Source organism: Aureococcus anophagefferens, assembly GCF_000186865.1.
Source record: "Aureococcus anophagefferens unplaced genomic scaffold AURANscaffold_3, whole genome shotgun sequence".
Taxonomy (NCBI): domain Eukaryota; class Pelagophyceae; order Pelagomonadales; family Pelagomonadaceae; genus Aureococcus; species Aureococcus anophagefferens.
In genome coordinates, this window is record NW_008705563.1 from 2,073,763 (window position 1) to 2,086,789 (window position 13,027).

General features: G+C 74.9%; 3 protein-coding genes across 3 annotated transcripts; 1 reads left to right on the forward strand and 2 right to left on the reverse strand.

The window, feature by feature from the left end:
• Positions 1 to 1,290: 1,290 nt before the first annotated feature.
• Positions 1,291 to 2,595, reverse strand: AURANDRAFT_2416 (hypothetical protein; the record flags this gene model as incomplete). Its single annotated transcript, XM_009035284.1, has 1 exon — positions 1,291 to 2,595. A coding segment is annotated over one exon (1,305 nt), but the record flags the coding sequence as incomplete, so codon positions are not given.
• A 632-nt stretch (positions 2,596 to 3,227) lies between these two features.
• Positions 3,228 to 8,530, forward strand: AURANDRAFT_70910 (hypothetical protein; the record flags this gene model as incomplete). Its single annotated transcript, XM_009035515.1, has 3 exons — positions 3,228 to 8,087; positions 8,293 to 8,445; positions 8,492 to 8,530. The coding sequence occupies 3 exons, from the start codon at positions 3,228 to 3,230 to the stop codon at positions 8,528 to 8,530; spliced, it is 5,052 nt and encodes a 1,683-aa protein (XP_009033763.1).
• Positions 8,531 to 9,121: 591 nt separating this feature from the next.
• On the reverse strand, positions 9,122 to 10,627 carry AURANDRAFT_52527 (hypothetical protein; the record flags this gene model as incomplete). The annotated part of the gene is made up of 1 exon (XM_009035675.1): positions 9,122 to 10,627. One exon carries the CDS (start codon positions 10,625 to 10,627, stop codon positions 9,122 to 9,124), a length of 1,506 nt encoding a protein of 501 aa, XP_009033923.1.
• Between the last annotated feature and the right edge of the window lie 2,400 nt (positions 10,628 to 13,027).

The window sequence follows — 13,027 nt, forward strand, 5'->3', positions numbered from 1 at the left end:
GCGGCACGGGGCCGGCGCGGGCCGCGCGGGCGGCGGCGGCGGCCGCGCGGGAGCCGGGGACGGCCGCGCGGGAGCCGCCGCCGGCGCTGGCCGCGCGGGGGCCGCCGGCCGCGGGGGCGCCGCGGGCCGCGCGGGCGCCGTCGCGGGCACGGCGGGCGCGCGCGCGGGCACGGCGGGCGCGCGCGCGGGCACGGCGGGCGCGCGCGCGGCGGGCGCCGCAGGACGCACGGGCGCCGGCCCCGGAAGCGGCGGCGGCGGCGCGGCGGCGTCCGCGGGGGCTCCGGCCTTGACGACGTCGACGCACTTGTCGCGGCCCCGGAAGCGGGCGATCTCGAAGAGCACGCGGTCGCCGGCGGCGATGGGCTCGCGGACGTCGCCGCCGTGGACGAAGAGGTCGTCGCCGCCGGCGTCGGGCTTGACGAAGCCCTGGAACTTCTTGTCGTTGAACCAGATGACGCGGCCGGACCGACCCGGGAGCGCCGCGCCGGCCGGACGCGGCGCCACGGGCGCGGCGGGCGCCGGCCGCGCGGGCGTCGGCGCCGGCGCGGCCGGGAGCGCCGGCCGCGCGGGCGTCGGCGCCGGCCACGCGGGCGTCGGCGCCGGCGCGGCTCCCGGGGGCTTGATGAAGGGCGTCGCCCGCGCGCCGTCCGCGCCCAGAATCGCGTAGAGGCCCTTGTAGGCGAGGAGCGTCGTGCCGTCGCGGAGCGCGGCGCGCGTCCCGCGGGAGAGCGCCCGGCGCTCCTCCTTCCCGGGCAGCGCGCGCACGTGCGACGCCAGGCGCTCGCGCGGGTGCGGCCGCTCCTTCCGGCCCGCGCCCGCGACGTAGGTGACGAGCGTCGCCGAGGCCGGAACCTCGACGGCGGCGCGCCCGTCGAAGTGGACGTTGCAGAGCGGGCACTTACGCTTCGCCGGCTCCAGGGCTTTCAGCATGTCGTAGCAACCCGGGCAGACGGCGAGATGGCCGCAGGTCTGGAAGCGCACGGACCGCGGCTCGTCGAGGCAGACCGTGCACTCGCGTCGCTCGTCGGACGTCGCGGCGGCGACGGCGCGGACCTTTTGCGCGAGCACCTCATGGCGCTGGTCCGTGGAGGCTTTTGCCTCGTTCAGCACGGCCATGACCTGCCCTGGATTCGCGAAGGGCATTTTTGAACTCAGCCGGGCTGATCTTGACGCCGGGGCCAGCAGACAGGACTGACGAGCGCACCAGACTTACCGCTTCCCCTTGCCGCCCTTGCCCTTGCCGCCTCGGCCGCGGCCCTTGCCGCCGCCGCCGCGGCCGCCGCCGCGGCCGCCGCCGCGGCCCTTCTTCCGCATGCCGGCGAACTTGTGGCGCTTGCCGTCGGCGGCGCCGAAGTCGTCGTCGCGGTCGTCGTCGTCCGAGTCGGAGTCGTCGCCGCCGCCGCGGCGCTGCTTGCGGACCTCCTCGGTCTCGCGCATGGCGCCCGCCGCGAGGCGCGCGGCGTCGTTGACGCGGTCGAGGAAGGCGAGCGCCATGTCCTCGTCGACGTCGGCCTTGGGGAGCTTGACGCCGATGAGGTGTTCCAACCTTTGGTAGAGCTCGACGTCGTACTGCGTCACGAACGCGATCGCCGAGCCCTTGCGGCCCGCGCGCGCCGTGCGGCCCACGCGGTGCACGTACTCCTTGCCGTGCGTCGGCACGTCGTAGTTGAGCACGAGGTCCACCGCGGGGATGTCCAAACCGCGCGCGGCGACGTCCGTCGCCACGAGGATGGTCGCCGCGCCCGCCTTGAACTTGTGGAGCGCCCCCAGCCGCTTCGGCTGGGCCATCTGGCCGTGGAGGCAGGCCGCGTCGAAGCCCAGGTTGCGCAGCAGCAGCGTCGCGCGCGTCGCGCCCGCGCACGTCGCGCAGAAGACCAGCGCCGTCGCGCCGCGCCGCGCGTCGAGCACGGCCGCGAGGTAGCACTCCTTGTGCTTCGCGGGCACGAACAGGTAGCGCTGGTCGAGCTGGCGGGGCATGGCGAACTTGTCGTTGACCGCCACCTTCACGGGCTTGTAGAGCGACGCGCGCTGGAGCTTCGCGACCTTGGACGTCATCGTCGCCGAGAAGAGCATGGAGCACCGGCCCTCGCGCGGGATCGCGCCGACGATGGCGTCGAGCTCCTTCTCAAAGTCCATGGACAGCATGCGGTCCGCCTCGTCCATGACCAGGCACTTGCAGGTCCGCAGGGAGAAGCCCTTCGTGTTCTCCAAGTGGTCGACCAGGCGGCCCGGCGTCGCGACGACGACGTGCGGCAGCTTCGCCAACGCCAGCGCCTGCGCGGCGATCTCGACGCCGCCGACGACGCAGACGCACCGCAGGCCGATGGCCGCGCCCAGCGCGTCGAAGACCTCGTGGATCTGCACCGCGAGCTCGCGCGTCGGCGCCAAGGCGACGCCGAAGAGCCGGCTCGGCTTCTCGAGGAGCTTGTGGAGGATGGGCAGGCCGAACGCGCCCGTCTTCCCGCTGCCCGTCTCCGCGAGGCCGATGACGTCGCGCCCGCTCAACGCCACGGGGATCGCCGCCTTCTGGATCCGCGTCGGCTTCGCCCAGCCGAGCTCGCCGACGGCGTCGACGAGCGCCGCGTGCAGGCCGAGCGCGGACCACGCGGGCTTGCCCGTGAGCGCGCCGTCCTCGGCGGCGGCGTCGTCGGCGGCGGCCTCGTCGTCGTCGTCCTCCGCGTCCTCGGCGGCGGGCTCGTCGTCGTCGTCCGCGTCCTCGGCGGCGGGCTCGTCGTCGTCGTCCGCGTCCTCGGCGGCGGCGGCCGCGGCTTCCTCCTCGGCGTCGGCGTCGGCGTCGGCGCGCGCCGCCGGCGCCGCGCGCGCCTTCTTCCCCTCGGGCGCGGCCGGCGCCTCGGCGGCCTTGCGCTTCTTCGCCGCCTGGCGCGCGTCCTCGTAGTAGCCCGTGACGCCGCGCACGGTCGTGAAGACGCACCCCTCGACGCTGCCCTCGTAGGTCGCGCACGCGCGGCGGAGCGTCAGCGCCGGCGCCTTCTTGCCGGACTTCTTCTTGCCTTTCCCCTTCGACATCGGCATGCAGGAAGTCTGCGGTATGAGTTGCGGTCGACGGGCTCTGGGCGTGCGGCGTCGTCGACAGGCGCCGATGGCAGGCGACGTCGAGCACGGCGGAGTCGATCGCTTCGCCAGCGGCATCGACGGCTCAAGAACTTCATCTTGAATCGTTTCACGAGCCGATAGGCAAAACTATGATGCCAAACTAAATGCCATCGATGGTGTCGCTGGTCCCGCCGTCGCTCGCCGGCTCGGCCCAGGTGGCGCCGGCGCGCGACGGCGACGCGTCGCCGGCGCCGCGACCAAAAACCAAGGCGGCGTCGCGCGTCGTCGGGCGCGTGCTCGGCGTCGCGGCGCTGGGCAGCGCGCTGCTCTTCTACGGCGCGGTGAGCGCCTGGACTTCCGACGGGTCGCGGAGCTTCGACGCCGGCGCCGGCGCGCTGCTGGGCCTCGCCTGCGCCGCGGTGCCCTACAGCGCCGTGGGACTGCTCGTCGCGTACGGTCCCCAAACGTTCGACGCGCGGAACCGCGCGGGCTTCTGCGTCGCCGTCGTCGCGCCGGCGCTGGTGGTGGTCGGTTTGGTGGTGCCCGTGCTGGCCATGAGGCGGAGCGCGGGCGAGGCGCGGGACCTGGGCGCCTTCTTCGGCATGTTCGCCGTCGTCCTCGCGGGTTTCGCGACGCACGGGACGTGGTACTTGGTCGCGCGCGCGAACGCGTCGCCGCTCGTGCCGCCGGCGGCGGCGGGCATGTTGGGGACATTGGTGTGCGTCCTCGTGCTCTTCCCGCTGGGCGTCGCGCTGCCCCTGGTCGCGTTCCGCAAGGGCGGCGCGGCGGGCGCGAAGGCCGTCGCGGGCCTCGACGGTTCCAAGGCCGCGCCGCCGCCGGGCGTCGCGGCCTGCGTGCTGCCGCCCCTGGCCTGCGTTTTGGTGTTGAGCCACCCCGTGCTGAGGGTCGCCGTGCTGGGCTGGCCCCTCCGGGGGAAGGGGTGGTGCCGGCCGCCGTTCGCGGCCCTCGACGCCGCGCTCTTCTCGTGCCTCGCGGGCGCCGCGGCGCTCTGCGCGCTGCGGAGCCCGCCGTCCCAGCGCGGCGCCGTGGCGCTCCTCGTCGTGGCCACGGCGGGCGTGACCTACGCGGCCGCGGCGCTCGCGGGCCGCGGCGACGGCGCCGAGGCGGCGTGGCGGCGCGCGACGCGGCTTCTGGCGCCCCTCTTCTTCGGCGGCCTGGCCTGCGTGGAACTCGGCCGGCGCCGGGCCGCCTACGCGCCCCTGGGGCGGGCCCTCTTCGGCGCCTTCGGGGCGCTGCTGCTCGCGGCGCTCGCCGCGGAGCGCTACCGCCGCGAGCCCGCGAGCCGCCGCGTCCGCGCGGCGACGCGCGCCGTCGCGCTCGCGGCCCTGCCCTGGTGGGCGGCGACGGTCGCGGACGGCGGCGGCGCGCTGGGCTACGCCGCGGTCGCGTCCGCGGCCGTGCCCCTCGCGGCGGCCGCGGCGGACGCGTGGGCCGCGCGGCGCGAGTCCGCGCCGCCGGCGCCGCCGCGCGCGGACGCGCTCCGCGTGGCGCCCCACGCGCTCCTCGTCTTCGTGCTCTGCTACGTCGGCGTCGTCCTCTTCCAGACGCGGCTCCGGGCCGGCGGCCGCGGCTTCTTCGGCGCGCTCGTATGCGTCGCGCCGCTCGCGACGTGGGCGGGCCTCGAGGAGGCCGCGCGGCGCGAGCGCGAGCCCGCGCGGCGCCTCCTGAAGCCGCCGAAGACGCTGCAGGAGCGCGCCCTGTCCGCGTGCTGGTGCCCGGGCGTCGCCGTCGTCGCCTGGCTGTTCGTCGCCGGGCGCCGCGGCGACCTGCTGAAGCTCGACCGGTCCCTGAGCGGCGAGCTCCAGGCCGCGGCGCTCTGCCTCGTCGCGGCCGCGCCGGCCTGCGCGGCGGCCTGGGACGCGGCCTTCCTCGGCGCGGCGCTCTGGCGCGGCGGCGCGGCGGCGGCGGGGCGGCGCGCGGCGCTCGACAACCTCGCGTACTACGCGGCGCTGCTGCGCGACGGCGCCGCGGACGGCGGCGACGACGGCGCCGCGGGCGACGACGCCGCGCCCGCGCGGTCGCTCTACGACCGCTGGTGCGGCGCGGACGTGTCCGCGGACGAGGCCGGGCCCTTCTTCTCGACGATGGTCTGCTGCCTCGTGCTCGTGCCCTTTGGCGTGCTCGGGCCCTTGTTCTTCTTAGCGAAGGCGGACCGCGTGCCCCTCGTGTCCAAGTCGCAGCTCATGGGCGCGCTCGTCGCCGCGGTCTTCGCGCTCGTGCTGATTCTCACGACCGCGGCGAACGCGTCCATGGACCGGCTGAAGAACGAGGCGCGGGCGAAGGTCGCCGCCTACGACCTGCGATTGGCGCTGCGCGCGGAGCGCGTCGTCGCGAACCCGGCCGTCGCGCGGCTGCTGGTCGAGGCGCGGGACCACCACGCGGCCGGCGCCGAGGCCGCGTTCCGCCGGGACCGGCCCGCGCGGCGCCGGGCGACGCTCGGCGACCACGCGGCGCGGCGCGTCGCCGACGCGGCCGACGCGGCGCTGCGGGAGGACCTGCGACGGGCGGCGGCGCGCCACGGCGCGCTCGCGGACGCCGCGGAGCGCCGCGTCGCCGCGGCCGCCGTCGAGGCCGCGTCGGACGCGGGGAAGAAGGACGAGCGGCACGACCGCTTCTCCGCGCGCGTGACCCAGGTCCTGGCCTGGGGCGACCGCGAGATTCACCGCGAGAAGGGCAAGCTCCAGGCCTGGGGCGACCAGGTCTCCACGCGGCTGCTGCGCCACCCGTCGTCGCCCCGCGACCGGCCGAGCTCGGCCGGTCGAAGGCCCGCGCCCGCGCCGGCCGACGACGACTACGCGAAGGCGCTCGAGCAGCGGCCCGGCGACGAGTCGCTCGTGTTCTGGCGGAGGACGAAGCGCGAGCCGTCGTGCATGGACCTCGAGCCCTTTGGCAAGATCCGCAACGAGGTCAGGCGGAAGCACGACCAGAGGGTCGCCGAGGCCGCGGCCGCGGCGCGGAAGGCGCGCGAGGCCCGCGGCGCCGCGCCGTCGCCGGACCGGCCCACCGCGCGCGCGGCCGTCGCGCGCGCCGTCGAGCTGCTGCCCGACGAGGCCGCGCTGAGCCTCGAGGCGCCGCCCTGGCTCCGGGACAGGTTCCGCCGCTGCGGCGCGTGCCTCGGACGCGCGCGCGACGACGACGTTTCGGACGACGCGGCGGTGACGCCCGCGCGGCGGCGGCGGCGCTTCGAGGCCGGCGACGCCGCGGGGTGCGCGGCCGCGCGGACGGCCGCGCGCGGCGCCGTCGCCGCGGCCTGCGACGTCTTCGCGCGCGCGGCGTTCCCTGGCGCGCCCGCGGCGGCCGCGCGCCGGGCCGTCGACGACGTCGAGCGCGCGCTCGACGACGAGCTCCGGGGCGGCGGGCGGCGAGCCGCGGAGGCGCTCGACGCGCTCGAGGCGCGCGCGGTCGCGCTCGCGCGGTGGCGCCTCGTGCGCGACGGCGTGCCCCTGCTCGTCGAGCGGCGCTGGCGCCTCGCGCCGCCGACGAAGGCGGCGACGGCCGCGTACCGGGCGGGCCTGCTGCCGCGCGCGTTCGCCGGCCGCGCGCGCGCGAACGGCGGCGCCGCCATGCGCGCCGGCGACTGGCGCGGCTTCCTCGAGGACGCGGGCGTGCTCGGCGACGGCGGGCCCCGGGCGCTGGGCGAGCTCAAGGCCGACCTCATCTTCACGTCCCTCGCGCGCGACGCGGACGGCGACGACGCGCGCGCGGACAAGGTCCTGGGCTACGGCCAGTTCCGCCAGGCCATGCGCCAGGCGGCCGTCGCGCTCTACCCCCAGCTCCCGGAGGCCGACGCGCTCAAGCTTTTGGGCCAGAAGCACATCTTCCCGAAAGCGACGCTGGCGCCCGAGGCCGCCGCGCGGCAGGCGGGCGTGCTCGCGGGCGGCGGGCCGGGGAGGCCGCCGCGGCTCCTCGACGTGCTCCGCCGCGACGGCGGCGTGCCCCGGGGCGGCGCGGCCCTCGCGGCGTCCCAGCACGCCCTCCGCGCCGCGCGCGACGCCGCCGGTGAAACAATGGGCGAGGTGCGGCGCGGCGACCAGCACGGCGCGGCGGCGTCGCGCGCGGGCGCGGCGTTCGGCGCGGCGTCGCGCGAGGCCCGCGCCAAGTTCCGGGCCGCGCGCGAGCGGACGCGGGCGGCCGTGAAGCTCAGCGACGCGGAGCGCGCGGGCGGCGACGACTCCAGCGACGACGAGGCCGTCGCGATCCACGACGCCGTCGCGGACGCGGAGCGCGCGATCGCCGAGGAGACGGCGACGAAGCAACGGCGGCGGCTCTGCTCCCTCGCGCGGCTCAAGGCGTCGCTGCTGGAGGCGCTCGAGGGCGCGGACGCGCCGGACGCGACGGCCCAGGAGCTCGCGCTCCTGAAAGCCGGCGCGGCCGCGCACGACGCCGCGGCCGACGCCGACGCGGCCGCGGCGCCGCCGTCGGACTGGCACCGCATCGTCGACGTCGCCGCGGCGAGCCTGCGGCGGTCCGCGGACGCCGCGGCGGCGGCCGAGCGGAGCCACGCGGCGCGGCGGTCCGTGAAGGTCACGCGGAACGTCGACAACGGCTTCGCGTTCCTGGACCTCTTCATCGAGGTCGCCACGTTCTGCTCCGTGGGCCTCAAGGGCGCCGGGGGCTTCGCCTGGGGCACGGTGCGCCGCTGCGAGTTCGACCCGCGGGGCTGCGCGCCGCCGGAGACCGCGGGCCAGGCGCGGCGGACGCGGCTGAGCCGCCTCGCGTCGCTGCCCCTCATGACGCTCGACAGCGTCGACGCGTCCCAGGCCTTCTGGGTCTGCGCGGGCCTGTGCCTGATCACGCCGCCCTACCTGCTCCGGGCCGTGAGGCAGGCGCGCGCGCAGACCGTCGGTCTCGGGCCCGGCGGCGCGAAGCTCAAGCTGTTCAGCCTGCCCTGGTGCTACTTCCAGGGCATCAAGGTCTTCGCCGCGGGCCTGGCGCCCGTCATGACGACGCTCTTCTCCGCGCTCGTCTGCGACACCTGCGAGCCGTCGCCGCGGTTCCTGAGCCGCATCGCCGTGCGCTGTGTGGAATTCAACCACTGGTTTGGTGGTCCTGACCAAACTTGAGAATTCTCTAGCTCGGCCAAATCGAAGTCGATTCGGCTGATTTTTGGACGAATCGATTGCTCTCGTCGGGTTCTCGAAGCACAGCCGAAGAGATTGCGTCGAAAATGTCGCATACGCTCACACTGAAGTCGGGTTGAAGATTTGAATTCCACAGGCCGTGCGCTGCGCGTCGCGGACGCACGCGGTCTACGTCGCCGCGGCGCTCGCGGGCATCCTGTGCTACTACCCGCTCCTCACCTACGTCCAGCCCCAGCTCCAGTTCAAGTCCAAGGCGCTGGACCTCAAGTTCGAGCCCACGTATCTGACGGTGTGGAAATCAAACAGTGAGCTGGGTTATCCCAACCAAACTTCAGAACTCCCTATCTCGATCAAATCGACGTCGCTTCGGCTGATTTTTGGACGAATCGATTGCTCTCATCGAGTTCTCGAAGCACCGCCAAAAAGTCTGGTCCCAAACGTTCAATTACGCGCACATTGAAGTCGGGTTGAAGATTTGATTTCCACGCAGGTATCTGACCGTCGTCGCGCAGACGAAGCTCGCGCTCGCGGTCGTCGTCAACTTCTGGTCCCCGGACCGCGCGCGGCGCTGCGGCGCGAAGCCCAGCGCGTCCCTCGAGGCGGGCTCCGAGCTGTTGCTGATTTCCGCGGCGCTCGCGACGGGGCTCGCGGCGCACACCGCGCGGACCGCGCCGTGCATCGTCCCGGAGTTCAACGTCGTCCGCGCGGGCGCGCTCGCCGTCGCCGCGTCCTTTTTGTGGGGGTCCCTCGCCGCCTTCTGGCTCCAGCGCGCGGAGACGGCCCTGCGCATGGGCAAGCAGAACGCCCGGGGGCTCGGGGCCGCGGTCTTTCTCGCGCTCGCGGCGGCGACGGTGTACGCGGTGCGGCGCCGCGTCGCGCGGATCAAGCACGACCGCCTCGACCAGGGCGACGACACGCCGACGAACAGCCCGCGCGGGGAGGCTTAAGAGCGGGGGTGGGTTGTCCTAGGGGGGCGCCTTGCGCTTCTTGGACGCCGCGGCCGCGCGGCTGAGCACGGAGACGCACTTCGCCTGGAGGACGTAGACCGCGCGCGGGTCGATCTCCGCGAGCGTGTCCTCGGAGACGGCGGCGGCCTTGTCGCCCTCGGCCCGGGCGGCGGCGCGCGCGCGCGCGTGAAGTTTTTCTCCGACCGCGGCCGCGTCGCGCCAGGAGTCGCCGTGCGGGAACGCCCACGCGCCCGCGGATTTCGCCTCGAACTTGGCGAAGCCCGGCGCTTTCGGCGCGACGTAGCGCACGGCGCCGTCGGGCCCCGGCGCGAAGGCGACGGGGTCCTCGAAGAACTCGTGGAGGTGCGTCGTCGACTCGCAGACGCGGCCCTCGAGGTCGCCGGAGAAGCAGACGTAGTCGATCATGGACAGGTGGCGCACGTACTCGCAGAGGCCGACGCCGCCGGCGTGGGGGCAGACCTTGACGTTCTTCATGGCGGCCATGAGGAGCACGGCGAAGATCTCACTGGGCCCCGCGATGCGGCACGAGTCGATCTGGCAGAACTCGATCGCGTCCTCCTGGAGGAGCTGCTTGAAGATGACCTTGTTCTGGGCGACCTCGCCCGTCGCGACGCCGACGCCGAGGGGCCGCAGGGCCCGGGCGATCTCGCGGTGGCCGACGACGTCGTCGCAGTGCGTCGGCTCCTCGATCCACAAAGGCCTGAACGCGGCGAGCTGGCGCATGTTCGCGATGGCCTCGGGCACGTCCCACTTCTGGTTCGCGTCCATCATGAGCACGCGGTCGTCGCCGATCTCCTCGCGGATGGCCCGGGCGCGCATGACGTCGTCCGCGGGGTCCGGCGACCCGACCTTCATCTTGAAGTATCGGTGGCCCGCGGCGACGTACTCGCGGCAGAGCGCGCGAACCTTGGCCTCGGGGTAGCCGAGCCAGCCCGCGCTCGTCGTGTAGGCCGGGTAGCCGTCCCGCTTCATCTCCGCGACGCGCTTCTGCCAGCCCGGCCGCCGTTGTTTCAGGAACGCGAGCGCGGCGTCCTTCGTGACGACGTCGCTCAGGTGCTTGAGGTCGATCATGTCCACGAGCGCCTCGGGCTCGAGGGACGCGACGAACTCCCAGAGCGGCAGCCCCGCGCGCCGCGCCGCGAGGTCCCAGGCCGCGTTCAGCACCGCGCCGCACGCCATGGCCAGCGCGCCCTTTTCGGGGCCGATCCACCGGAGCTGGCCGTCCTGCGTGAGCTTGCGCTGGAACGCGACGAGGTCGCCGAGCACGTCCTGCTCCAGGTCCAGCCCGACGACGAGGGGCGCGAGGCTCTCGCAGCACGTCGCCACGACCTCGTTGCCGCGGCCCAGGGTGAACGTGAGGCCGTAGCCGTCGAGGGCGCCGTCGGTGCGCAGCGTCACGTAGACGCAGCTGTAGTCGGGGTCCTTGTGCACCGCGTCGGACCCGTCGCTGTTGAGCGACGTCGGGTAGCGCCAGTCCACGACGTCGAGGGCGACGATCTTCATCGTGGGCAGCCTTCAGAATCGGCGATGCAACAATGATGCAACTCCCTTCACATTTCCACACATGTTTCCTTTGTGGCTGAGATGGCACCATTTTGCATCGCCTGTGCGCTGCTCCTGGCACGCGTCGGCGGCCTGGGCGATGACCGCGCGCACCTGAAGCCGCAGCAGGATGCCACCGCACCAACCACGCCACAGCAGGACGCCGCCGCGCCGGCCGACGCCGAGACCAACGGCACGGCGCGCCTCGCGGCCTTCGCGGCGGCCTGCGGCGATGCGGACTTCGCGCCCGTCGTGCGGCTCCCACCGCGCGGGCAGTACGTCGTGCGCAACTTCTCCTTCGGCGTCGACGGCGCGAGGGGAGGGTGGGACTGCGCGCCGCGGCGCTGGCTCCGGCGGCCCGCGACGCAGCGCTGCGCGGTCTGGGACGTGGGCCGCTACAATGAAAGGCGGCAGAACATGTACACGACGGAGATGTTCGAAGACGCGTCGAAGAGCATCGACGGCTACGAGGGCGTGCGCGACGTCCACATCGGCCTCGACGTCGGCGGGCCCCCGGGGACGCCCGTCTACGCGCCCGCCGACGGCGTCGTCCACAGCTTCGGCTACAACGAGGAGCCCGGCGACTACGGCCACGTCGTCGTCACGGAGCACGAGATCGGCGGCGTCCGCGCCTGGTTCCTCTTCGGCCACCTCGACGCCGCGTCCTGCTCCTGGAAGCGCGTCGGCGCGCCCGTGCGGCGCGGCGACCGGGTCGGCGCCATCGGCGCGTGGCGCGAGAACGGCCACTGGCCGTCGCACGTCCACTTCCAGATCAGCCTCGCGGAGCCCGCGACGCACGACATGCCCGGCGTCGTCAGCCTGGCGTCCCGGGAGCGGGCGCTCCTGGACTACCCGGACCCGCGCCTCGTCGCGGGGCCCCTCTACTAACGTGTGTGTTACGCGGGCAGGAGACGGTCGAGGCCGTAGACGAAAAAGTCGGCGAGCGCGACGACGACGACGGCCGCGAAGCCCGCGAGGAAGATGTTGTCGTCGATGACGCGCGCGACGACGCCCTCCGTGGCCGCGCCGACGCGCGCGCTCGTCGCGTTGTTGTCGTTTGCTGCGGCCGCGCCCGAGACGGCGGCGTCGACCGCCGGCAACACCCAGGGCAGCGCGCCGCGCGCGGCCCGGACCGCGGGCCGGCTCGCAAGTTTCCCTCCGGCCTCGGCCGCGGCCGCGCCGAGCCGCTCGTCGGAATCGCCCGGCAGCACCTTCGCGACCGCGCCGCTCGTGCCGCGCCGGACCGCGCCGGACTCGACGGCGCGGCGCCGCGCGGCGCCGAGCGCGCCGAGCGCGAGCGCGGGCAGCGTCGCCGCGCTCGCGCCCGCCGCGAAGGCGAGCGGCGCCGCCCAGCCGTGCTGCGCGTGCGCGGCGACGGCCGCGCTCGACGCGACGCCGGACGCGACGACGCCGCCGACGGCGACGGCCGCCGCCGACGGCCCCGGCGGCGCCTTTCGCTTCATGCTGCCGCCGGCGCGCGACCCGGTCCGCGGCGGCGGCGGCGGCTCGTAGGCGGCGACGGATAGGATCGCGAGGGCTAGGAGGTGGAGGCGCATCGGGAGAGTGATGTCTGCGAGTGATGTCTACTAGTGATGGCTCCTCGCCGTCGATGGCGTCGCACGACGCAGGCAGAGTGCGAGGGCAAGAGCCCGAGTTCATGTTTTGTGCAAGTTAGTACCTTGCACCTCAGCCGCCGTCCGTCGATGCCCGGGAGGGCGATGTCAAAACCTGCTTGTTGCTTACGACTCCACTCCGCCACAAGCCACCTAGGCGCAGGTGCCCCGCCCGGCGCAGGCGCCGCAGGCCGCGGGCTTCTCCTCGGGCTTGAAGAGGGCCGCGGTGCCCGCGCCGTACGCGCAGACGTCGTCCTCGGCGCCGCCGGCGTCGACGTTCGCGGAGAAGACGCTCATGGCGAAGATGAGCGTGCCCTCGTTGATGAGGATGCCCGCGCCGCGGCCGCCGTGGGAGGCGCCGTCCGCGAGCGCGTTGCCCTCGAACGTGACGTTGTGGACCACGGACGCGGCGAGCGCCGGCGGCGCGGCGCCTGTCGGATCGGAGCCGAAGGCGAGCGCCGCGCCGCCGCCGTCGAAGACGACGTTTCCGACGAAGGACGAGTTCGTCAGGGCCGTCGGGTTCGACGCGTCGACGGCGACGGCGCCGCCGCGGCCGAGCGCGCTGTTGTCGAGGAAGCGGCAGTCGTTCAGAGCGAAATTCCCGAGGGGCCCCGCGCGGAGCGCGCCGCCCGCGCCGCGCGCGGAGTTGTTCGCGAAGACGACGCCGTGCACGCCCGCGGCCGCGGCGCCCAAGTGCCCGGCGCGGGCCGCGTCGCCGCGGCCGAGACCCACGGCGCCGCCGGAGCCC